Genomic DNA, 24581 nt, shown 5'->3' on the forward strand with positions numbered 1-24581 from the left:
AAGTGTAGTCGTGTAACATTTTCAGCTCAAACTTGCTTCTCGCTTTGCTGCCTTCCCCTTCATTCGCTCATTCTTTCTGTGTTCCGTCTCATTCTCCCCCTCACATTTTCTTGTTCTGTGTCTTTTCCCTATTTCCCAATGTTCTTCCCAGCTCTTTCTCTTCCCATCTTTTCTTGCTACGCAATCTCTGCTCCTTATCTCAGATCACTTTGCTTATTCACTAGATCTCTTGTCTACAGCTATTTCTTTCTCTTCTTGTCCCTCAGCCCACACTCACCAATCTCACTTCTTTCTCCCTCTCCATTACACACACACACTCATTCCAAAGTAATTTGTCTAACCTGTTCCTATCCCTATGCTGAGTGTCTCCCAGACACTCGATACCTACGTCTTAGCACCCTTAGCACAGAATAAATCAGTCTCACCACCTTCCTCCCTCTTCAGCAGACCTGGCTGTTGGAAAGCTCCCCTTTTCAAGCCCATCTGCATGGTATCTGAGCCCTCTGGGCTTTCTCCTCCTGCCCACTTGCTGCTTGCCCACCTTTCAGCTACATCAAGAGTGGATGTGACTTTCAGGCCTGCTGAGGAGGCCAGCCAAGACGTGAAATACAGAAATGATGATCCATGGACATGGCACAACAGCAATGCAACCCGCTCTCATTGTTACAGGGTTTGCATTTTGTGGGGGAATAATTTGTTGCCCCTAGAAATCAGGTGCACTATGCAGTTCCAAATCCCACTTATCCTTTCCAACATGCAAAACGACTCCTTCACTGGGCTGTAACCCATAATTTTCCCTTTTTCTTTATTCCAGAGATGTACCTGGAACAGTTTGGTAAAGAGCTACTCAGTCGTATCGTGTTATTCATATGCAAAGGGCAGGTAACTACTGATAACAAGCATCTCTACATCTCTGGACAACTGGATTTCTATTCAAAATCTGTGTGGCTAAGGAACTATCTGTTTCTTATACTATACTTATATGACACTCACTACCACATGTCTGGGCACCACCATGTCTGCTTTTATCCTTACAACACCGCTGTAAGGTAGGGAAGTACTGTTAGCCCCATTTTACACATGGGGAACTCAGGCAGAAAGGCTAAGTGACTTGCCTGGGGTCATACAGGAAGTCTGTGGTGGAGGAATGACTTGAACCTATGGCTTCCCAAGTTCATGGCCTAACCACTGGACCATCCTTCCTCCCACCGAAGAGTAAGGCAGCCTGTAGTTCCTCAAGAGAACTAAGTGGTTTATTATTAACGGTTCCAGGTTTAGGATTAAACTGGCAGGATTTCTTTTCCGGAACCCAAATTTTAGAAGTAGGGTTAAACACAAAATCTCCTCCTGATTTTTTAAAAAAGATGTCCTTTGATGGCGAGTCACAATTCACAATCTTATCTGAGTCATTTGCTGATTACATTGCACCGCCAACCGATCAGAAGGTTTAAATATTTTCAAGGCTGGCTATCATCCAGTCTGCTAATAAAAGGCCTCCTACTGGCCACTGGACATCAGCCAGCACCACAGCAATAAAGGAGCGGCGTGAATTCCTACGGCCAATTCTCAAGAGATGCCCCAGTCTCCAAAACATTGAAAGAGACCATTGAATTTCTGCCATTGTCAACAGTGTAGTTTGAAGTTTAGCGTCAAATCTGAATGGAGCAACCTGTATGGAAGAGGTCATTAGTGGTGTATATGAGTACTATAATTATCTAGTCTTTTAGAAAAATTATCTGCTTTGATTTAAAACCTAATAACACCTGAAAATGACACTTGCAAAATAAAAAGGTTTTAAACTTGGAAACAAACCAAACCCTAGAATTTACTATTCGTTATGTGCTTTGTTTTTTAACTCAAATTTAACCAACAATGATTCCTAAAATTCAGATGGTCTAGTTATTATTGGGCCTCCCTAAACTACTTTTTAAAGAACTGGACTAGATTACAAAATTAATGAAGCTATGTTTATTTATATCAGCTAAGGATCTGGCCCATTATTTGGATGTTAAAAGACTGGGACAGAAGAACAATTGCTTTATTGCTGTTTTCTTTATTAAAATCTATACTTTTTATCCTAGCAACTAAAGAGAACTGTACAGAGAAAAAGATACATTTACAAACATTTTTACAAATATCTTAGCATTCACTGCTAGTATAAAATGAATTGTTAACAGGTGATGTGTTCAGAATACACAGTGTCCACAAAACAAAGTTAAAATTCCCTTTCCTTTTATAAAGGTTCACTGAGGTGATTGTACAAACTCACCTTGCACATCTCTTATGCAATCACAATTCACAAACCCCCAATGCAACTTTTGTTTCTATTATTGAGGAAAACACTATTCATGCCATTTGAGCCCTTTCTGAAATGCAGCAAATCATTACTTTTCTGAATTGAAGATACAGGTAACTACTCTGAAACTCAATCCACAGTCAGACTGTGTGCTTCTTTAACATTATGCTTCAGTCAAGAATACAAATTTAGCTATAGCTTTAGTAATACTGTCACAATTAGAAGAAGAAGGCTAACGGCATATTGGGCTGCATTAGTAGGAGCATTTCCAGCAGATCGAGGGAAGTGACTATTCCCCTCTATTTGGCACTGGTGAGGCCACATTTGGAGTATTGCATCCAGTTTTGGGCCCCCCACTGCAGAAAGGATGTGGACAAATTGGAGAGAGTCCAGTGGAGGGCAACAAACATGATTAGGGGGCTGGGGCACATGACTTATGGGGAGAGGTGAGGGGACTGGGCTTATTTAGTCTGCTGAAGAGAAGAGTGTGTATGTGGGGGGGATTTGATAGCAGCCTTCAACTACCTGAAGGTGGGTTCCAGAGGCTGAAGCTCGGCTGTTCTCAGTGGTGGCAGATGACAGAACAAGGAGCCATTGTCTCAAGTTGCAGTGGGAACGGTCTAGGCTGGATATTAGGAAACACTATTTCACTAGGAGGGTGTTGAAGCACTGCAATGGGTTACCTAGGGAGGTAGTGGCATCTTCATCCTTAGAGGTTTTTAAGGCCTGGCTTGACAAAGCTCTGGCTGGGATGATTTAGTTGGGGTTGGTCCTGCTTTGAGCAGGGGGTTGGACTAGATGATCTCCTGAGGTCTCTTCCAACCCTAATCGTCTGATTTTATGAACTCGGGTACTTGCAGAATGCACTGTTGCTTGGGAAATAAGTACCCACAGGGTGGCACTTTGTTTGAAACCTTTCTTTACATTAAAAATCTAATAAATTATGAGTAATCTCATTTTGTACAAAAATACAGAGTTTATTCTGCATACCTTCATAACTTCCACATGTGTATACTGATGGAAGACTAGATACCCAAAAGGAATAAAACAGCAACTTGACAGTGAAATAATTTACATTTATAAAGTACCTTTTGCATCAAATCACTTCATAAACTATATACTGCATCTACAATAATAATTTAACCTGTGAGTGAAATGCGGCCACCTCTGGCCTGGAATGCCTCAGCTGTATCAAATTACCAGAGCAATAGTATACAACAGTTAAGATCAGAAAGCAAAGCAGCCCCCTTTGGGGAATTTAAGTAGGAAGAAAGTACTCGGACTATCCAGGCTGGAATTTGGCTAGAACACCCTGGCTAAAATTCCTGTGCTTGCCATTGCTAACCTAGAGATGATACTGTCAATAGCATAGGGTCCCATAAAGCTATGCAGGATCACTGGTTTGGTACTGATTCAGAGGAAAGAGTGCCTTTTATTGAATAACTAACACAACTTCACTAACCTACTCCGTGGAGGTCTCCCATCCAAACAGTAACCAGGCCTGATGCTGCTCAATTGATGAGACCATAGCTGGAGATAACAAGGCTACTGGACATAAGAAATAAGTCTAATTTAATTGTAAATTGGGAGGCAGAGGTGAATTTGGTTTTTTGCTTAAAGGTTTACACACCATTGAAAAACTTTTACACTTAAGTGCTATGTGTTAAATGGGAAAAAGTGACTTTCGGCGGCTGTTAGAAACAGTGTCCTGCCTAACAAGGTAGAAAAAAGGCAATGAGAGTTCTGTTCTGATGATGTAATGCTTCTATCTTGATGCTTCTTTGGTACATTGTGTTGTCACCTGATATCCAGCTGGGGAGGTTTTGGTGGGGGAAGGGGGATTCTCTGTAAGATTCTCTCCAATATGTACCATTTAATTAAGCTTTTGTTAAACTGCTATTTTTTTTCTTAATTCACTTCTTGACAGTTACTTTTGTCCAAACAAAACAATTTGGAACCTATGGCTTAAAAAAATGCACAAAACACTTTAGCAGGGGAATGAATGTTTCCACTGGTCTTTGAAGTTCTTTACTAGTCTGTTCACGCCTTTGTATAAGGAATTAAGTGGAAGCAACTCTCCAAATATTTTTCTTTTGAACAACAGTGACTCTGTAGTCTGAGACACATTCTACAAAGAGAATTCTATCTTCTTATTTCTCATCACTGCAGCAGCCAGACTGTAATTCATATTTTGCAGATGTCCAAGCCTGCAGCAGTCATGGGGGAATATTGTGACACATGGTTTTAAGAGCCCCACTTTATTTTCATTCCCTTTGGATGTGGATGAATACATGCTCATCCCATTGTAAAGAGTTATAAAAGATCCTATGTAGCTTTCTTTTGAGGGTAAGTAACTTTCTTTGTGTTATCAGATCCCACAGTGTATAACCTACATGGGTGAAAATTCATGATGAAATATATGCTTTATATAGGTCAGTGTATGGTTAATATTTATAAATATGTGAAATTAATGTAACAATAATATATGAAATACGCTCTCTCTCTTCAGGTGGGTGTATTTGCCACCCTCCCCCCCCCATTAATCTGAAGTCTTCTCAAAATGTGACAGTTGTTTCAACGTGATAGTCGTATTTAAGCTCTTCAGGTCCTGTTAATATATTTATTTATTTTTCAGACCATGCTGTTCCTCTGCCTTCACTCAGTGGTGTTGAGCATCTAGGGCTCAATCCTGCAAGCTGCTGAGTTTTTTGGCTCTGATCCAGTGACACACTTCAGCATGTGCTTCACTGCATGAGTAGTTCCATAGACTTCAATGGGACTACTCACATGGTTGAAGCTGTGTTGGACTGAATTGTGCTAGAGTGCTAATCAGTACCTTGCAGGAACTAGCCCTTACTGCAGTTTCAGTCTGATACTTTATTTTATTTCCTGAGCGAGGCCTCAATCCTGCAAAAGGATCCTAAACCACAGGCCCTTAACCACCCCACAGTGTCCCATTGATTTGGTCAGGGAATAGGGCTTGAGCTTGTAGACCTCTTTGTCGGGTAGCAGCTTTATGCTGTTTTGCCGTGTTGCTCTACGCTGTTAAGCAACTGCCATGTTCTGTCCTAGAGGTGGCTGCAATTATCCTAACTTGCCAAGCACTTCAAAACGATATAAATTATTAAAAGTAAGATGATGTATTTTATCATATCATAAAACAAATAATCTTATTATAGCTAGTAAGGATTATTTGCTGAGTTTGATAGTTGTTCTTTCATTTCGGCTATTGCCATTTCTCTCGCTTAACTTTCTTTGCTCTAACTACCTTGCTAGTTTGCTGTAGGTAACCCTCAGCAAAACAGGCTAATACAACCAGACTTGGATTAGAGAAAAAATTCAGTTTTCACTTTACAAGTCTGTTATGTCAGAAAATTATTGCTTTTGGTGACATTTGCAGAAAATTGGCATTGTGAGATACAGTTGCTAAAAGTCTGTAAAAGTTTAAGAAAATTGTAGTAACATAGGAAACTTACGTAACCAAACAGGCAAACAATAAAACAAAGCTGGTACTTTAGATGTGGTACCATGCCAGCAACGAGGTTCCTATAAAACAAATCTCCCTTTAAAAATAAAGTCACATATTGTAATTAAGTGAACCATTACAAAATAGAACTAGTTCAGTGAACAAGACAAACTATAATTAGCAACTGCATGCCCAGAGCAACCTACAATTTTTAATGTATTTACATTGTAATGTTCTATTTAGTGTCCGTGATAGAGGGTGTCAAAAAGGGTTCTGAGTAAATACTGAATATCAAATACATTTGTAACCAGTAAAATATTAATAGTGCCACCTTAGCAGCTTTGCACAATTACTGTGAAAATTCACTACCCTGGGCACAAAATCCACACACATGCCCTTTATCATGCTGATTGGGGTTAGTGAAAAAAATTGTATTTTCCTTTCCCATTAAAAAAATTACCCACCCAGTGAGTGAAGCCATAACCCCAGATCCCAAAGTGGACTGGGAAGCTTGCACTGGAGCACAGCAATCTTACAGATGGGGATGCTGGCAAATGTGCTCACAAGGGACCTGACGTTTCTACTGCCCCTTTTGTAAAAATGAGTGCCTGCTTGAAGGCTTGACTTCTGGGAACCTGCAACGGGCCCATCCCCCCTCTTTGTGCCCCTGACTCCCACCCCCAAACAGGGAGAAGGGGAGGAACTGTCCTAGGAAAGTTGCCCTCCTGTGCTGCTTAGGCCTTTAATTACCTTGGCCAGTCCTGGGGCTGGACCTCCTTCCTGGGATAATCCCCCCCCTCAATTGCATACCCTCTCTCCTCTGCCACCGCTCCTCCTCTGCCTCCTCCAAGGCCTCCTCCTGCCCCTCCAGCTTCTCTCCCCCCCAGACTGTGCAGTAAGAGCCTGATAGGCGGCAAGCTGCGGCTAGTGTCAGCAGGGTTTTGTGGTGCTGGATTCATAGCACAAGCCACAGGTTGTGTGTTGCGCTCCAACTGCCCCCTATGGACTCTGCTGGTCCAGCACGGTCCACATGCGGTAGTTAGAATGCAACATGCAGCCTATGGCTTGGGCAGTGAATCCAAAAGCATTTCAACCCCACTCAAATTTTCCATGGCTTGCCTACTATCAGACCCACACTGTGCAGTCTGTGCATGTGCCACAGGGCGCAGTGGAGAGGAATGCCCCAGCGGCCATTCTATTTGCTGTGTTTGTTGGACCCGAGTGATGGTGCATGACACACACGTATTTTTTTACATGCTTCAGCTTGCAAAATTAGTAGATTTAAACCCGAATTACTAATTTAATAATTACATTAAAATCAGAATGACTATGAAAAAATTAGAGAGGGTGGCATCTCTGCAATGTTTGCAGAATTTTTGAAGTTGGCCAGCGAAGTCACTGAAGGGGCCAACCTGAAGCATTTGCTTTAGGAGTACAAATTGGCCTAGGACCACTGCTATACCAGTGCTCGATGTCTGTCCTGGCACAGTGTGATGACTAGAACCAACCAAATTTAAGGAAAATCAAGAGAGGTCTTGAATTCTGAATTTAGGAGTCAAAGGGATAGGACATATTTTTTAACATAACACTGATTAAAAAATTGTGGAAGATCTGATTTAGTTAACTGATTTATTTACAGCCATCTGTAAACTATTTTATTTTTAAAGATATTTAATAATATTTCTATGTTTTAAAGATAAAACTAGTCCAAAGCCATGTTTTTGTACCTCTGCCACAAAAGGTTTTTTTTATTTAATGTTTTAGAAAGGGCAATAAAAATCCAGGAGTTGGTTATATGCTATGATCCATATGCTTGCTTCAGCTCGATGCGCATATACAAGGCAGAATAGACCCTAGGTGCTAAATAAAATTCTGCTTTTCCCTCTTTTCTTTCCATCTCTTGCTCTCTTTATAAACTGACTCAGATTCACAAGAGCCATTCAGAAGAGCCATACTGCGCTCCAAGAAATTTCTCAGCATGCCTCCTAGAAACAGCTGAACATTACAAGCAGGTGTTACCAACAAGTAATGTTTCTTGCATCTATACATGTAATGTTCTCTCATTTCCTCTCTACTCCCCACCCCCCAACAGTTGAAATAGCATTGTATAAAAAGTCACTGGGCTATTTTCTCACATTTATTCTTGTACAATAGTTAAATATCAGAAGTGATCACATGAAGGGGAAAAAAATGAAACCTCTACTGTATCTATTAAATCCTCTGGCAGATAATAACTTCTTGCCATATTTTCTTAATGTAAATGGAAACAGAAACTAAACCAAGCAAATGAGCCCTCCTGAGCCAGCTGCCCTTTCTAATATGCTTATACAGTTGATCACATGAATATTTATTGTGTCCTCAATTCGCTATAGGTGCAAAAGTTTTCATTCAACCAACAGGCCCCAGCACATCAGGTTTTAATCTGGAGAATATAATAAATGTAAAAATCTGTAATGTTATTTACTGAATTAACTTAAATTCTGTAACAACCCCATCATGCATGCACGTGAACCTGTGCACAGAAGGCCTTGGCCTCTAACTGATCTGTGGGAATTGGCAGGGTAGGGTGGGACCAACCTAGTGATCTGTTCGGGGGGGAGGAGGGAAGGAGGTAAGCTTGCCTAGTGTTAATAAACACTTACTAGCAGTGTTTTCTCACATTTATAAAAATATAAAGTCTAATCACTTCATTCTGGCAGTGCAAGCAGTTGCATTTCATTGTTTTCCTTGTTACTGCAAGTCAGGCTTCTTCATAAGGTTTCTCAAATAAAAAAAGATCAGTTTTGACTGGTATTTGGTTCTGTCGATCCCCTGAAATCCTGTGATAAGCACGCTAAAAAGAGAGTGTAGCTATTGCAGAATGATCTCCTCACACTAAACCCCTTCCAAAAGGCCTATAGCTCTTAATTCTCCCTACTGTAAAGTGTGGGCAAACTTCTTCACAAAAAATTGTGGAACCAACACATGCTGAATGTAATCAGTCATCCACTCCATTTGTTGTCCTGGGCACTCCTGTCTTTCTGTGTATGTGTGTATTTGGGCTGCAAATTCTTCCAAGAATGGAGCTTGTTCATTATCTGTAAAGCACCTAACATACTGATTTCTTTAGCAAGAGTTTCCAGTAAACTATGTGTGGAGATTAAGTATTATTAACTATTTCCAGAGAAATCGGAGAAGCGGTGATGCTCGAGACAATGTTACTGTGCCAGGCACAAGTTTGTGAGAATCAGCATAATTATAAAATGTAAATAATGCTTCAGTACAGAAATTACCAAAAACATTTTTGTAAAGAAAATAATACGTCAAAAAGGCCCCAAGTGGGTTCTGTGAACATTTGTGATGGTTTTCTTATTCCAGTATAGCATCAAAGGAGGTGCTGCTGAAACATGAAGACATATCACCTAGGGAGGTGGTCGAATCTCCTTCCTTAGAGGTTTTTAAGATCAGGCTGGACAAAGCCCTGCCTGGGATGATTTAGTTGAGGATTGGTCCTGCTTTGAGCAGGGGGTTGGACTAGATGATCTCCAGAGGTCCCTTCCAACCCTGATATTTTATGATTCTATGATCACTATGTGCCCATGACTATTAGATTTATAACATGTCTTAAAGCAGACCTAAATAAGAGACAGCCAGACAGAGGTCTCTGGTTTCTCACAAAATGCAGGCTTAACTGACACCTATAAAATCCAAGATAAGCATCTGAATGACTACAGAAAATAGTATTATAAAAAAGTTAACTTCAGACTCAGAGTTTCTTTGAACTCCTTGGGGTTTTGAGATAAAGAACAGCTTTACTGACTGACTGATGAACCTGTGTGTATGAGATCTGAGACTATTCTTTGTGCCCGCACTTCACCTGTACTTCTTAGTGGGTAACAAGGTGCCTCAGGATCCAAACCTAGGAGAAAAGGAGTACTTGTGGCACCTTAGAGACTAACAAATTTATTTGAGCATAAGCTTTTGTGAGCTACAGCTCACTTCATCGGATGCATTGGAAGTGAGCTGTAGCTCACAAAAGCTTATGCTCAAATAAATTTGTTAGTCTCTAAGGTGCCACAAGTACTCCTTTTCTTTTTGCGAATACAGACTAACACGGCTGCTACTCTGAAACCTAGGAGAAAGATTCACCTCTGACAAATCTCCAAGCTTTTAAGAGCTGAAAATCTGAAATGTAAGATGTCCATCTATCCCTGCCTGGATATCTTTGAAAACAGCAATGAAAAACCACCTGCAATGTGATTACACAGTGGAACATACTTGTGATTTATGAGCAAAGAATCTAGTTTTCCATTTCGATTTTTACTTATTTTAAGAGTTTATTTTTTGGCTGGTTGTTTGCCTTTTAATCTGCAAAACTAGGTTTCTCTACAAAGCTTGAAGCTAAAATTGGTTGTTCAAGGCAAATGACAAACCTACAAAATAAAAAAAAGGGAAACAATTTTAAATGCTTAAGTGAGACAAAAGAGACTGCTAATGTTACTGAAAATTCTTCACTGTTATTCTCAGGCTTCAGTTGCTCACTTGGCCATGCAATATCTTTGGAGCACAGAGCATGCAGAATGCTTCCCACACCACTTTCTTTAATATATGTGGGCCCAGTCCTGCAAACATACAGATGACTAGTCCATTTGGAATGAGTGGGACCGCTCATGTGTGTGAGTTTGCAGGATCAGGATCTGTCAAGGAAACATTACTGTGTTTTTGGTGAACTCCTGGGGAGTCAATGGGAGTTCTTCTATAGACTTCAGTGGAGCCAGGATTCCACCCTCTGTTTTTATCAGTATTTCTTTTTGGAAGTTGTTCATAATAAAATTAGAATCAGTGTTTGTTAGTTGGTGGCTTTCAGTCTAAAATGAAAATGAGAAACCATATTTATGGTCTCCAAACACTCAACTGACAGGGAAAATGACACAGAATCTTTTGAAAAACTATTACTTTGGTTCACAGATTTTTGATTAATTACATTGGTTATCTTCCTAAGAATAAACAAAAATTATACTCTTTTTCTCCAAAGAGACTCGATTTTACAACTGAATAGAACTGATCAAAGATTTTCCACTGAAACTTTTTTTTTGATGGAAAATGCTTTTTCAATTTAATGGAAATTTTCACCAAAAAATTAAGATTTTGAAAAAAATGAGTTTTTTGACCAAAAACCAAAATCTTTTCAGTTTTAAAAAGATGTTCATTTTTCAGATGCAGAAAACTGAAAAATATTAAGGTTTTGGGTTTTCAGGTTCTTGACCAAAATCAGAAAAAATGTCAATAAAAAGACATTTTGTTTAATTTTCATCTAAATTTTTCATGGCGCGGGGGAAGTATTTCCCACCCAGCTCCTTGTGTAATGAACTTCACTTTAGATTTTGTAGACCTGAGACATTGACTTGTTTCAATTCAGGTCTTTTTTCGCCAGACAATGCTTTCAAGCTTCAGAAATTTCTAATTAAAGGGCAAATCCTGCTCATAGCTTATGTGGCTAGGTACGTCTCCCTAAGGAGCAGTGCACCTATGTAGTCCCGCTGCTCTCAAGAGGAGAGAGAGAAGATTCTGGGTACTATGCAGGCAATGCACACTCCCTGCATAATGCTGAGCTAAATGCGAAGGGGGCTGTCTGTATAACAGCAGGAAGGGAGAAGAGAAGGTCAGGTATAAGCAGAGTGACTGGCGGAGGGGCAGAATTGCTCCTAAGACTGGAATCGGCTTACTGTCTTTTACCTGCCCTAGGTACATCTGCCCAGAGTCCAGAATGGTCCTTTGAGCTCAGCACTGGGTAAAGGATTTTCTCCTCGATGTATAGGTCAAACAGTGTTATTAATTTATACATTTTCATTTATCTGAATTTAAAGCATGGCTGACTTTGTGTATTACTCTGCTTTGCCCCAGTGTAATCTCTTTCACTCTACCCTTGACATCCTGCCTCCAGTCCAGCTCTGTCCCCATCTAAGAATAGTGATTTAGTGAAAGATAATCCTGCTCTGAACTAAAGAACATTCCAAGCAATGATTTGCCGAGAGAGAGAGAGAGAGAGAGAAAATGTCTATGATTTTCACTGCATAAAAGAAATGTGCCATGAGTGTTGGGTGTTTTAGCAAGTACCAACTTGTCCAAGAATATACTCAGGTCTAAAGATTGCCTGGAAACTATATAATAACAATTCTGTTCCTGAATTAAGGCTATATCCTGCCCTCATTCTGTGCAGAGATCAAGAGTAGAAAATAGTCCTTAGAGCATTTGATTAATTTCTACAAAACAAAGATACATCTGGTAAACAGCACCAAAGATAATTCTTATAAAGATTTTTATGAGAAAATGCAACTCAGATTGGAACAAGAACCGTGGGTCTGATTCTGGGGTACACTGGTCCCTTCATACCACCTTGCTGAAGCAAAGGGACTGTAACATAGGCCTAACTGGCTATACAGGAACAGTATAGTGGGAATCCTCCGTTGAGCCCTCATCATAAGGGATGTGACTGGGGAAAAGAGATTTGTCTGGAGCAGCTCTGGCTATTCCTGGTGCTAGAATGGTCCTTTAGGGCCCTGGGAGCTAGATATAAATTACAAAAGCCTTCACGTTTTTCTAACTTACGCTGGTCCCAGAATTAGAGAGCAGCAAAGGTGCCCTAAAGCCATCTTGTCCTTGGGTCCTGTGCCAAATGCTGAGACCTGAGAATTAGACCTGAGAATCAGAGCCCATAAGCCCAACACCTGTGGCATTGGAATAATAATAATAATAATAATAATAACCATCATCACAAACAATTAATAATATGTGCTGCATTGTTACAGATAAGGATACAATCTATTTGATCAATTTACAATAGAATGGCACTTAAAACTCACACTACTACATATGACCAAGTAGTTGTTCCTCCAGGATTTACAGTAATTTATTTGTCGTAGAACAGAATTTTAACTGGGAATTAAGACTAAGGAGAATGTTATCACTGCACTATTAATGTTACACTTCCAAATGGTCAAACCTTACAGTCCAGTCTGGCAGAGTGAAGAAAAAAATAAAGAGAAAGTAGGTGCCAGAAAACCGTAATTAAAAGTAGAAAATATCCAGTCCCTCTATCACCCTGACGGTTATGCCCAATGAGACTATTCCTTGGATTGTTCTTTTTCTAGGCACTGGCTCTCCCAATTGACCATAAAACACAGCACTTTATTTGAAAGAATAAAACTAGAGAGAATGACTATTTGATACTACAGACTATTCCCTTCCAGACCTATTTCACTGAAGGGTTTTAATTCTATCATGGTTGGCTTAAAATGAATACATTAACATTAACTGCATACATTTAAATATTGATCCAAGCCATGCTTTGTGTAATACGGTGGTATATCATCTAGTTAATACTTTCATGCTGTTAGTACGCTTTGCACTCTTGCTCAAACATGTTAATCACTTTGTCCAAATAAATATGTTGTGTAAAAAATAGATGGTTGCTAATGCTTCCCTATTAAAATTTTAGTGGAGCTAAATGATTGGTAACCTGCTTCGATTACTGACTGGAGTGTTATCTTGTATCCTTTTCAGTTTGTTTATTTCACCACAGTTTCAAGATCCTTTACTTAATCTAAGCATTGAAAGGGAATATTTCTCTTCATTCTATCACTGTCTATGACAAACTTGTGATACTTTTTTTTAAATGGACATGATCTGGAAACTGCTCAAGTTCATAGAGGTTTGATACAATTACTATTTTAATGAGTTAATTTCTCATCTCAGCATCTGACCCTCCTCTTCATCTACTCTTGAAGCGCTTCAATTAATGCTGAATTTCCAGTAGCTACACATTTTTGTTCCAGGGAATTTGATCACTTTGACTCCGCTCTTTACTGTCTCCTGAAGGGTTGCATTTGAAATATTTCTCACTGCACTTCTGAGACTACCTTTCAATTAATTCTTTATAATTAAAAATGTATTGTAATTAACTGTGTAGTATATATGCATATCAGTGCCCTCCACTTGATGGAATCATGACCACTGTACTGTGGGTCATACACCCTATTACCTACAGGAAATTCTCCATTAACTCCAGTGACTAGTGACCTGGGTTTTGGAACAGGAGTATTGTTTTTTTCCCATCTGCCACGATGAAGTTCCTGTTAGCCATGATGTACAGCAAAACGATAACTATGGAGTCAGACCTGGCTGACTGGCTATGGTTTTGTAACAGTATGAATTTTGAGGATCCTACTGAATTTAACAAAAAAGTTGATCTGAGATAGTATGAAGAATGTTATAAATGCTTGACCATGAAATGTTGTGAATATACTTTGCATGATCACTTTCCATTGTGAAATTATAGGACTCTTCCAGTACTTCTTTAACTTGCATTTATTTTATCAGATTGAAACAGATAAATACATTGGAGGGGCTCAGAAGGGGGGAACTGTCATTAATTTCCTCAGAAAACAGTTTTGGAAAATGGGGGGAAAAAGCAGTTCAAATGGGCCTTTTGGCCACAGGGGAAGGGCTCAGTTTAGTCTGCAGCCTTGCAAACTAGGCAGCAAATATTCTCATGGGGCTTGATTTTTAGAAGTATTGAGAATCCACAACTTCACTTGAACTCCATGGAAGCTACAGGTGCTGATCACCTAGGAAAGTGAGACCCTGCCAGGGGCTTCTGGCATACAAGGGCACAATGTTAAGTCACGATCACACTATAGCTCTGGAGGCAGAAGTTGAGCTATGATCACTAATCGTCTGATTCTGCCACCCTTTTCACACTGAGCAGTCCCATTGATTACAGAAATCAGCCCCTCTTTATCTCTCTCCACCGCAAAGCATTCCAGTAGCTTGAGCAATGTCCTATAGGCAGGTTCAGTAAAGCATATGTGAAGAGTCCATTTTTATTGCATGTGTCCTATGCTTTGTATCTAGCATTAATAAATGTTGTCATTATAACTCTATGACGCTATGTTGTATTAATAACAATAGGGCCAGATTCTCAGCTGGAGTGAATTGGTATAACTCTGGATCTATGGTAATTGACATTTGATAAGAATCTGTCCCATAATAGTTAGCTTTTATATTAATAAGAGGTATCCTTGCAGGGTGGCCCTGGGAGGGATAGAGCTCTTTGAATCCTATTAGTTGGGCAGATAAGTGAGTGTTTGAGACAAAGTTGTTCTCCATGTCCACTGAAGGCAGGACAGGAAGTAATGGGCTTAATCTGCAGCAAGGGAGATTTAGGTTTAAGTTCTGGAATAGGCTTCCAAGGGAGGTTGAGGAATCACCATCATTGGAGGTTTTTAAGAACAGGCTGGCAAACACCTGTCAGGGATGGTCTAGGTATGCTAGGTCCTGCCTCAGCGCAGGGGGCTGGACTTGATGTCTTCTCAAGGTCCTTTCCATCCCTACATTTCTATGACTCTTAACCCCAAAGGACAGAATAACCTTTCTTCCTATGCATACCATGGCAGGGATACTGTTCCCCAGGGAAGCAACTTTCAGTGTCTCCTAGGGCTTGTCTACACTACCACTTAAGTCGATGTAATTTACGTAGCTTAGGGGTGTGAGAAAACCAGCCCCCTGAGCGACATAAGTTACGTGGACTTAAAGCGATGTCTACACCACGCTATGTCAGCAGGAGACGCTCTCCCGTTGATGTAGCTTCCGCCTCTCGCTGAGGTGGAGTAATTATGTTGATGGGACAGAACTGGTGCATCTTCACCAGACGTGCTACATTGGTGCAGCTCCATTGATGCAGCTGCGCCGAGATAGTGTGGTAGTGAAGACAAGCCCTAGAACGACAGACTCTTCTGCCAGACAAGTGACGAACACATACGGTATTAGGTGTCGGATTTTTTCACTCCATTCAAACTCGAAGAAACAACAGGTGGTAGGCAGGCCTTTACTTACTTATTGTAGATCCAGATTCAGGCCTGTTCAAAGAGCTGATGATAACAAAGCCAAACCCTTCATTCTCTTTCCGGTGGATGACAACGTCACTGGTTTGTAAGCTGTGTGAAGTAAAGCCCTCTGGTTGTGTAGCATTACTACTAGATGCAGCATGATTACTGTTAGCATAAGCAGCATAGTCACTTCTAGGAGAACTGTGGTGTGTAGACACTGAACCTGGGCTTCTGCCATTTTCTGGGCAAGGGTCTCCTAAAATATAAATCATATAAGTATTACAGTTTAACTTGTTCAGTGACTTTATCAGTTACTGTACCTTTGCTAATGCAACATGAATACAACTGACTGTTTATATTACAGAAAGGAAACATAACAGATGTGAAAGAACTGGAATCTACCTGATTGTGCAAGCATTCAAGGGAAATCAGATAAAGCAAACATAAACACAAACTCCTATTCTGCTCCACAGAGAAGAGAGGAATCTGTTGTAAGAAACAATACAAAGCTGTACAGCAAAGAAAGTTAACAAGAACTATTCAATTAGCTGATCTGTCATCTAGGGGAAAAATTGGCTGTCTAATCCAATACTAAATTATTTTGTCTTTGGATTAAAAGAATTTAAGCAGGCAGCTAATACAGAATAATTTGGATTAGCTTTATAATTTTCCTCTTATAAACTGATTAGCATAATCAAAAGATGTTTATGGAATGGAGGAGCAATACAATGAAAAATAATCACAACTAATTATTCTGTTGCTGCCTCCATAGTTACAATGCTCATTTAGAAGTTTTAAAGATGCTCTTACATGCAGAGTTAAAATGATCAGAAGGACAAATGAAGTCCATTAACCTTTTAGCTGTGGCTTTATAGTTTGTAAAAGCAGAGAGGACGAGAAATTTTGCACGATTAAGCACCTCCTCATACAAACATTGCTGGCAGTCAGTAACTGTAAATAATTAAGTGACGCTTGTACATGGAAAAAAATGTACTTATATTCATTGCAGACCTTTGTTTCAGATGAATCATACCTATCACAGTTTAAATACAGTAGTTTCAGATAAATATACACTGGATGTTTTCTGTCCCTAGCAGTAATAGTGGTGTAGTCATACTACAAAATATCTGACAAGCTTCACATTCAGCCCCCCCAGAGGTCCCAAAAGAGTTTACAAGTTAAAAGTTCCAAGTCTGAAATCTATTTTCTGAATAAAATAAGCAGGATCCAAGGACAAACTATTATTTTCTCAGGCAGGTAAGTGTGTCCTTTAACAGTCCTTGTGCAACTTTTAAATAGAGTGATTAGGGAGAGTAACAAGGAGGAAAACCAAACAATTATTGTGCCACTACATTAGAATACCAAATCTCCAAGAGTTATTGGACCCCATCTGCAACTAAATGCCATAGTCAAAGACAAGAGAGATCACATTTTCTAGCTGTCATGTTTTAGAAGGTTGACTCTGTATATATATACTGTGTATGTCAGTTTGGCTGCAACAAAAAGAAAATGATCTTACCGCCCTGCATTATCAGGAGCAGACTGTTATAAATGAATGCCAGAGATTCTCATTAACTACACAAAAAGAATGAAAATGGAGGAAGAGCAAATTTTAGATGGCTATTAGATTTTCTTCTCTTTATTCTGAAACATATTCATCAGAAATTTTTTTTTGCTTGCTCTGCCTGCAAAGAAATGGCAGTTTAATTTCTATTTCCTCTGAAATATCACTTTTTTCTAACGGATCAGGTTTCAGGAACTCAAGTTTGGTAATTCTTTACCTCAGTTCTTGAGAAAGAGGACATCTAAGATTCTGAGGCAGAGCTGTGCAAAATAAATCAAATCTCAAACCCATTTGGAAGACATTTTCTAACCCCGGCCTGTGCTAGCAAATGGTTTGGGCTGAGGCTGTCTGCCCAGATCAGAAGCTGGTTAACCTCATTTCTATCCCACCTCCTAGCAAAATCCTTGAAAACATAGATGGAAGCAAGGGTCTGATGGCCTTGAAACTTAGAGGTAAGGGGTTCCCCTTGGAGGCTAATGTTTTTCTAAAACCTGTGAACCAAACTGCTGGGCTCTGTTTGAAACCTGAACCCAGCGAGATTTGCACAGCCCTAGTCTTGACTCTGTAGTTTGAGAGTGTATTGGGACCATCTGAGGATGTCTTTTCTTCCTAAGGCCTTTCCTCTATGCCCAATCTGTTTATTCACCCAATATTGCCTAAGGCTTGTTCTTTTTTCACTCTTTATTTTCCTTTCCTTTTTTTTTTTGTAGAGGAAGGCAAGCTTTCTAATCACTCCTATGCCTGATTTCCACAACCCCAAAGTCATTCACAGCCAGGACATGAACAAATCAACCCAAGAAAGTACAAACATATGTGTAAATGTCAATTTTTTAAAATACCACATTCAAAATTAACCTTTCCTTTGTTATGTAAGGGCCCACCTTTTTTAAAAAAGAGTGATTTCTTTCTAGGGTTTTCTTTTGCAAATTCTAGTTTTCTTTATATTTTACCTGCATATTTCTGACTGTTGCTTATATTAAGAATATTTTCACTATGGAAAGTTAGGGCATATTCTCCTCTCAGTCAAGCTGGTGTAACACCCTTGACCACAATGAAATTGCATTGGTTTAATTTAGATGAGAATCTGATCCATTGCATAGAAAAAGGAATAGAAAAATGACACTAACTTGAAATTGGATATACAGTAAATTAGGTTCTAATTCTGCAAGTTACATGTGGGTAGACTATTATTCCTGCATATTATAAATGTCAGGATCAGGACCTTAATGTTGTGCATCAATATGAAAATAAAGAATAACAAAACTGCAAGACTAGTAAAAATTGTAGGACAAATGTTTCTGCAAATCTAGTATTTGTTGTACAATTTTTTTAACAGCAATATAAGGAAAGCCCAAGTTCTCCATATTACACATACTCAGAACCAAGATTTTCATTTTAACCCTATCAGCCTTAGGTGAGGATGTATGCCAGTACCTTTGTACTGATTTTGCATTTTTCAGTTCATGTAAATAATGCTACATTTTTGTTTAAAGATAACATTCAATACATCACATCAATCTAAAAACTTGTACAGCTTCATAAGCAGTTAAACAATGAGTCATACACTATATTTCAGAGTGTGTCACTATCAAGGCTAAAGAATAATCCAGGATGTTTTACTAGCTTGATTCAATGTCTGTGTCAGGAGTCCTATGTGATTAATAGAAACTCTTAAAAAGTTCCTTACATAATGTAAGGCAACCAACCACCAAAGGATGATAACTACGCTGTCTGTACTAGCTCTTGTAATTATTATTCTTATCTACAGTCCAGTTTCCATAGAGGCTGATAAAATCTACTAACCCTTAGGAAACTAATGAATCCCCACGTGTTCAGTATTTTACCTTGGTAACTGGCCATTTTCCTAGGGTTTGGGGAGCTCCTAGGGGGCGTTGAGCCAGGTTGGAGGGAGGATTTCTGGCTGCAGGATTCTAGAGTTAACAGAAGAAAGTCAGTCCCGAGATAGGGAAGATGGACAGTGACCTGACAGCGTGCCAGAGATGGGAAATGGGGAGTATGAACAACAATAAGTGGGTTAGGAGCATGAGGTTGCTGGACTGCTGGGGTGGGCAGGAAGGGGAAGGCAAAGGCTAAGGAGATGGAGCAGGAAAAGAGAAAGTGCACCTTGGTGGATGGAGAGGGAGAAGACAGAAGGGGCCGATGACATGTTTACTAATTTCTGATCCCTCATTAAAGTGCCCTAATGATGAGCCTGTTCTAAGGGTTATATTAGATTATTAAACTTCATTCACATAAGCAAAGAGTTAAACTGAATGAGAACAGATTCACTCATTAAAAACTCTTGTTAAATAGATGCTGCGAGGATATATTTAGAAAAAGTCTCCTCTGTGTTACCAGTAACACCTTAGATGATCAAGACTGAAAGAATTTAAAATGTCTCATTTGCTTTATGCAGTGTTATTATAGCCATGTACCGTGTCAGTCCCAGGATATTACAAAAACAAAGTGCATGAGGTAATATCTTTTATTGGACTAACTTCTGTTGGTGAGAGAGACAAGCTTTTGAGCTACTCTCTTAGTACCTTTCCCAGACCTGAAGACAAGGTCTGGGTAGCTCAAAAGCTCATCTCTCTTACCAACAGATATTAACTCACCCATCTTGTCTCTCTAATTTTCTTTACACTATTAATCCTGTTTATCTTCTGCACTCTCTGCTTGGAAAGGAAAACCAGACTGCCCTGTTTCTAGTCATTATTTATATAGCACTAAAAGACTTGAGATGGTTTCCTTTGAAGTCAGTGGCAAAACTCCCATTAACTTCAATGGCAGCAGGACTGGGCTCAGAACATGTCAAAGCAACAGAAGGAATTCCTGCCCTAAAGAGCTTACAATCTGCAAGCCTTTTCGTGCTTGCTTTACTCACACCAATGACTTCAATAAGACCACTCAGATAAGTAATACGAGCACCCTTTGGTCCTAACATGGCACAAGTAGGGACAATACAGGAGAACACAGTATGGAACAAACACATAGTCACTCATGATCTTTACAGCAGGATTGTCACTCTTACTTCCTGGTTCTCTAGGAAACAGGCACAACGTTGCAATGTTTGTCTCACAAACACTGCCAGGGAATGTTGAAGGACAAAGGTTTTCCAAGACTTAATTCTTTAAATAATAAAAAAAATGATTATAAAGTTAGTTTTTGTTAAAACTTTTTCTTTTTTAAAAAAGCATTGCCTAAATTAATGCCCCCTTTATTGACAGCTCTTGGTTAGTTTTTCTGTATTTCCCTTTTTATTAACATACCTATAGATAGCACCTTTCTTCTCACAGTAAGATTCACTTGCCCATTTCGGGCTGCATTATGCATGAGATCAATCACGTATCGGTGGGTTTTGCCAGCCACTGGGATCCCATCTACATACACCAACTCATCACCAGGATGTAGACGACCATCTCTGTCTGCAGAGCCCATTGCAATTACTGCTCCAATCAGAATCTAGATAGTGAAACAAATGGGAACGTTAAATACATTCAGGGTGTTGCTGGTGGTTCACTGGGTAACATTTTTCCCTTTCAGTTAAAATTTAATTAATGCTCCCAAAAGGCATTGGGTGGCACTGTGCTACTGCTCTTTAAATGAGAAAAAAACCCTGATCACTCAGGATAATTTAAAGATGCCACTCTGTTTTCCACAAGAGATGGAGTGATAAACCTGAGAATTCTAGCATTACTGCAACATTGGATAGCTACACTTTAAGTCTTTAAATCAAGATTGTATGTCTAAGGGCTTGTCTATATGCTTACGGCTATATCGGCATTGCTGTGATCGATGCAGCAGTGTTGATTTAGCAGCTCTGGTGATGACCTGCTAAGTCAATGGCAGAGCGCTCTCCTGTTGACTCCTGTACTCCGCCTCCCCGAGAAGAGTAAGGGAAGTCAGCGGGAGAGCATCTCCTGTCAACACGGTACAGTGTAGACACTGCAGTAAGTGGATCTAGCTATGTCTACTTCAGTTACGTTATTCACATAACTGAAGTAGTGTAACTTAGATCGATTTACCACGGTAGCTAAGAGAGCTACTCTAGTTTGACAACACGCTATTGGGTTTGATGCAGGAATTGCTGGGTGAAGTTCTATGGTCTGTGTTATGCAGGAAGTCAGACTAGATGAACATAATGGTTGTGTTTGGCCATCAAATCTGTGAATCTATATTTTGTCCACCTATGTTCCCTGACTGCTGTGTTCTATAAAATAGTTTGATATATTTAATCTCAAAGGTGTTTACCTGAATTTCAGTAGTGAGTTGAATTGATCCCTAGTTAGCAAACTACTTTGGGATCCTTTGGTAAGAAAGTTGCTGTATCAGGCATTTCTGCTGATAAAAAACAGTTAAGGAGTAACTGACTGGCAAAAAGAGAAGAAGAGGAGAAATGTCAACTTTTTCTGTGCAGATGGAGTTTTTAAATGGAGGACATGCTCAAATGTACATTTAAAATCAACTTGTTTTAGACAGATAAACCCATTAAAAAGGAACATTCAAAGATTTCTAATGAATTTTTCCAGACATATATTTTTTTCCATGATATATTCGGGATAAAAATCAAGGTTAAATCAAACAAAACCTGAATTCCCTGAAAAGATTTGTATGTTTAAATTATTCACAAAGTTATTTCCTGATTTTTCTTTCTTTCGTTTAGGTTTTTGGTAAACAAAGAATGATGGCTTCAGACGGAAAAGTAGCGATGTAGGGTATCTGCTTAAGAGTTAACACAGCCTGAGGCTGTGTTAACTCTTGATCAGTGCCCTCTTTAGGTAACAAGGGAGAGAAGCCAGCAAGGGAACTTGTAAACATGAGGAACAGCTGCAAGGGCCAGAACATGGTGCAGAGGCATAGGATGAGTGTTTCTATATGGGTGGTCTTGGCTTCTGATGGATACACAGAGGTCTGCAGGGCCTGGCAGCAAACCTCTGCAAACCTAATGGAAGAGCTTTCAGAGGAAACTTCATGTTGGGAACTTTGCAGAATTTTCCTCTCTCTCTCTGGCCCTCCCCTGGGGCAATCTTTTGCTTCCAAAATGTACAGGGGATGTAAAGTGAAGAGGAAGAGGAAAAGTGCTTAGTATTATCCACTTCACTAATGGGTTCATGATGTTGAGTTCAAGTTGCATGAATGCATCCAAAATATTTTCCCTGTCTGGAATAGTACTAAATATCTTAGTGCCTTCAGCAGGGTTCTGAATGCGGTGGTCAATTTCAGAATATCTGGCCACATTCATTGATGGTTCACCAGAGTAAGTTAGGCACAGTTTGGGGTATGTGTCTCTGGAGTGTGTAACTGTTACAGTTCATTGTCAGTACAAGCATATCTTAAGCTCCTCGCTAGTCACTGGCAGATGTGGTAGATGCATATAGGGGTATGGTCTTGGATACTGACATTTGGGAGTTGACTGGAGTTGATACTGATTGGAATTGGCGTAGCCACACCTAGTGTTATCTAGCAGAGGTGTCTAAATGTAACTCCTCCTCTCTACTTTAAAGGGTCTTTGTGCTCATGAGCAAGCAAAGTGGAGTACTCCAAACCTATCTGTCAAATGAATTATATACCCTGAAGCAAACTCTGTTATGGCCCTACTAAACTGTTTGCATCATCACTTTTTAAAACTTTATGTGGAATTTGCTTTTTACAGAAACTTATTCCCTTATGCTGACAAATCCAATACTCCCTTTTAAAAACAAAACCACAAAGACAAAAGGTAATTAAAGCTTCTTTTTGTTCTATGTTACCTGAGCGCACAGCAGGAAAGCTGAAAAAAAAAAACATTTCAAAGTATCTCACTGCTTGCTTCATGGGAAGTGAGGGGGTTTGCAGGACAAACATAAGCTGTGCCTCTCCTTGTTTAGAGGTGAGAGGCATGGGTGGGTACAGCTGAGCTGTGAATGGGGGAGAAGGGAACAGCAAAGGAGAGAAAAATTAGATCTGAAATATGTTTTATTATGAATGCACATTATGCAGAAACAGAGTGTCTTCTTCACAAATGCTGAGTTTGTATGACGAAAAAGGAAGACAAACATCCTAGACAGCATGGATTTTGATGTTGTTTGAGTGACGACACTTTCTCTAGGTAATAGATAAAAATTTTAAAAGCTCCTAAGCCTTGTTTTCAAAAATGACTTTGGCATTGAGAAGACTAAGTCCCAATGACTTTCAATGAGACTTAGGCTCCTAAATTGCTTTTGAAAATGGAATCTAGGCTTCCAATTCACTAGGATGCTTTTTGAAAATTTCTCCCCAATGTATTTATGCTAAAATATGCTCTGTGTGTTTGTCAGTATATGGTGTATTGCTTTTAGAATATGATGCATATATTTCAGTATACAGAAGGCACCCTTAAAATGTCAATATTTCTCACATTTATCAATATTTCATTTCTTCACACAAAGCGCAGTCACCCTGTGAAACTTGTTGCCAGGGGATGTTGTGAAGGCCCAAACTATAACTGGGTTCAGAAAAGAATTAGATAACTTCCTGGAGGATAGGTCCATCAATGGCTATTAGCCAAGATGGTCGGGGATACAACCCCATTCTCTGGATGTCCCTAAGCCTCTGACTGACAGAAGCTGGAACTGGACGACAGGGGATGGATCTCTCAGTAACTGCCCTATTCTGTTCATTCCCTCTGAAGTATTTGGCAGCAGGCACTACTGGAACACAGGATAATGGGCTGGATGGATCATTGGTCTGACCCAGTATGGCCATTGTTATGTTCTTATCAATACTTGCCCCATAGTGGTAAATGCAATAACACACTTATTTCTTATTTGAAATATAGTAAATAATTTTGGTTTCTCAGATACCACTGTCGGACAAGTGTTAACATTTTAATGGCTATCATTTTATTTTGTACAGATTTGAATAAATGACATGTAAATCTATCAAACTATATTTAGGTTTTTCTAAGAAAGATGTCACTGTTGTATATAAGCAACACAGAATAAATAGTTGGTTATGGTATATCGTTTTATCAGTGTTGGTTTGGGATGGCTACATCAGTCCTGAGTGGCAAGGCTATGACTGAGTCATGCAGGTCACTCCAAATAAGTTCCATTAAAAATAAATCATATGCTCCACCATATAATCATATATTGAATATATGCCACATATTTTACAAAAAAGGATATTAAAAGGTTTTAGAGAATTTTTAAAATTGTATGTGTGTTCTATTTTGAGTATTGAGTGCAGGGGATTAGACCACTAGACCTCTTGAGGTCCCTTCCAGTCCTATAATTCTTCCACCTGTAAAGCCAATGAGTCCAATAATTATGTCATTATTTAAGGTTTCGAGGCCTTGCAAGGCTAGAAGCATATGCTGGATGCCCCTTTGGAAAGGTGGGGACGTCCCCTTCCTAGTGGCATAAATCTCCC

At 39.5% G+C, this 24581-nt stretch overlaps 1 protein-coding gene across 3 annotated transcripts in view; it reads right to left on the reverse strand.

The window, feature by feature from the left end:
• MAGI2 (membrane associated guanylate kinase, WW and PDZ domain containing 2) overlaps positions 1 to 24581 on the reverse strand; it is a 1132945-nt gene that overhangs the window by 70431 nt on the left and 1037933 nt on the right. For 2 of the 3 annotated variants that reach the window (XM_074942551.1, XM_074942552.1), the window contains 2 exons: positions 20462 to 20654; positions 15636 to 15884 (listed from right to left, as the gene is read on the reverse strand). In XM_074942551.1, the coding sequence (XP_074798652.1) occupies positions 15636 to 15884; positions 20462 to 20654 (442 nt within the window). Of the gene's footprint in view, positions 1 to 15635; positions 15885 to 19036; positions 19124 to 20461; positions 20655 to 24581 lie in introns of all 3 variants that reach the window. The other variant, XM_074942550.1, reaches the window with a different exon arrangement.

The sequence above is a fragment of the Natator depressus genome, chromosome 1, assembly GCF_965152275.1.
Source record: "Natator depressus isolate rNatDep1 chromosome 1, rNatDep2.hap1, whole genome shotgun sequence".
Taxonomy (NCBI): domain Eukaryota; kingdom Metazoa; phylum Chordata; order Testudines; family Cheloniidae; genus Natator; species Natator depressus.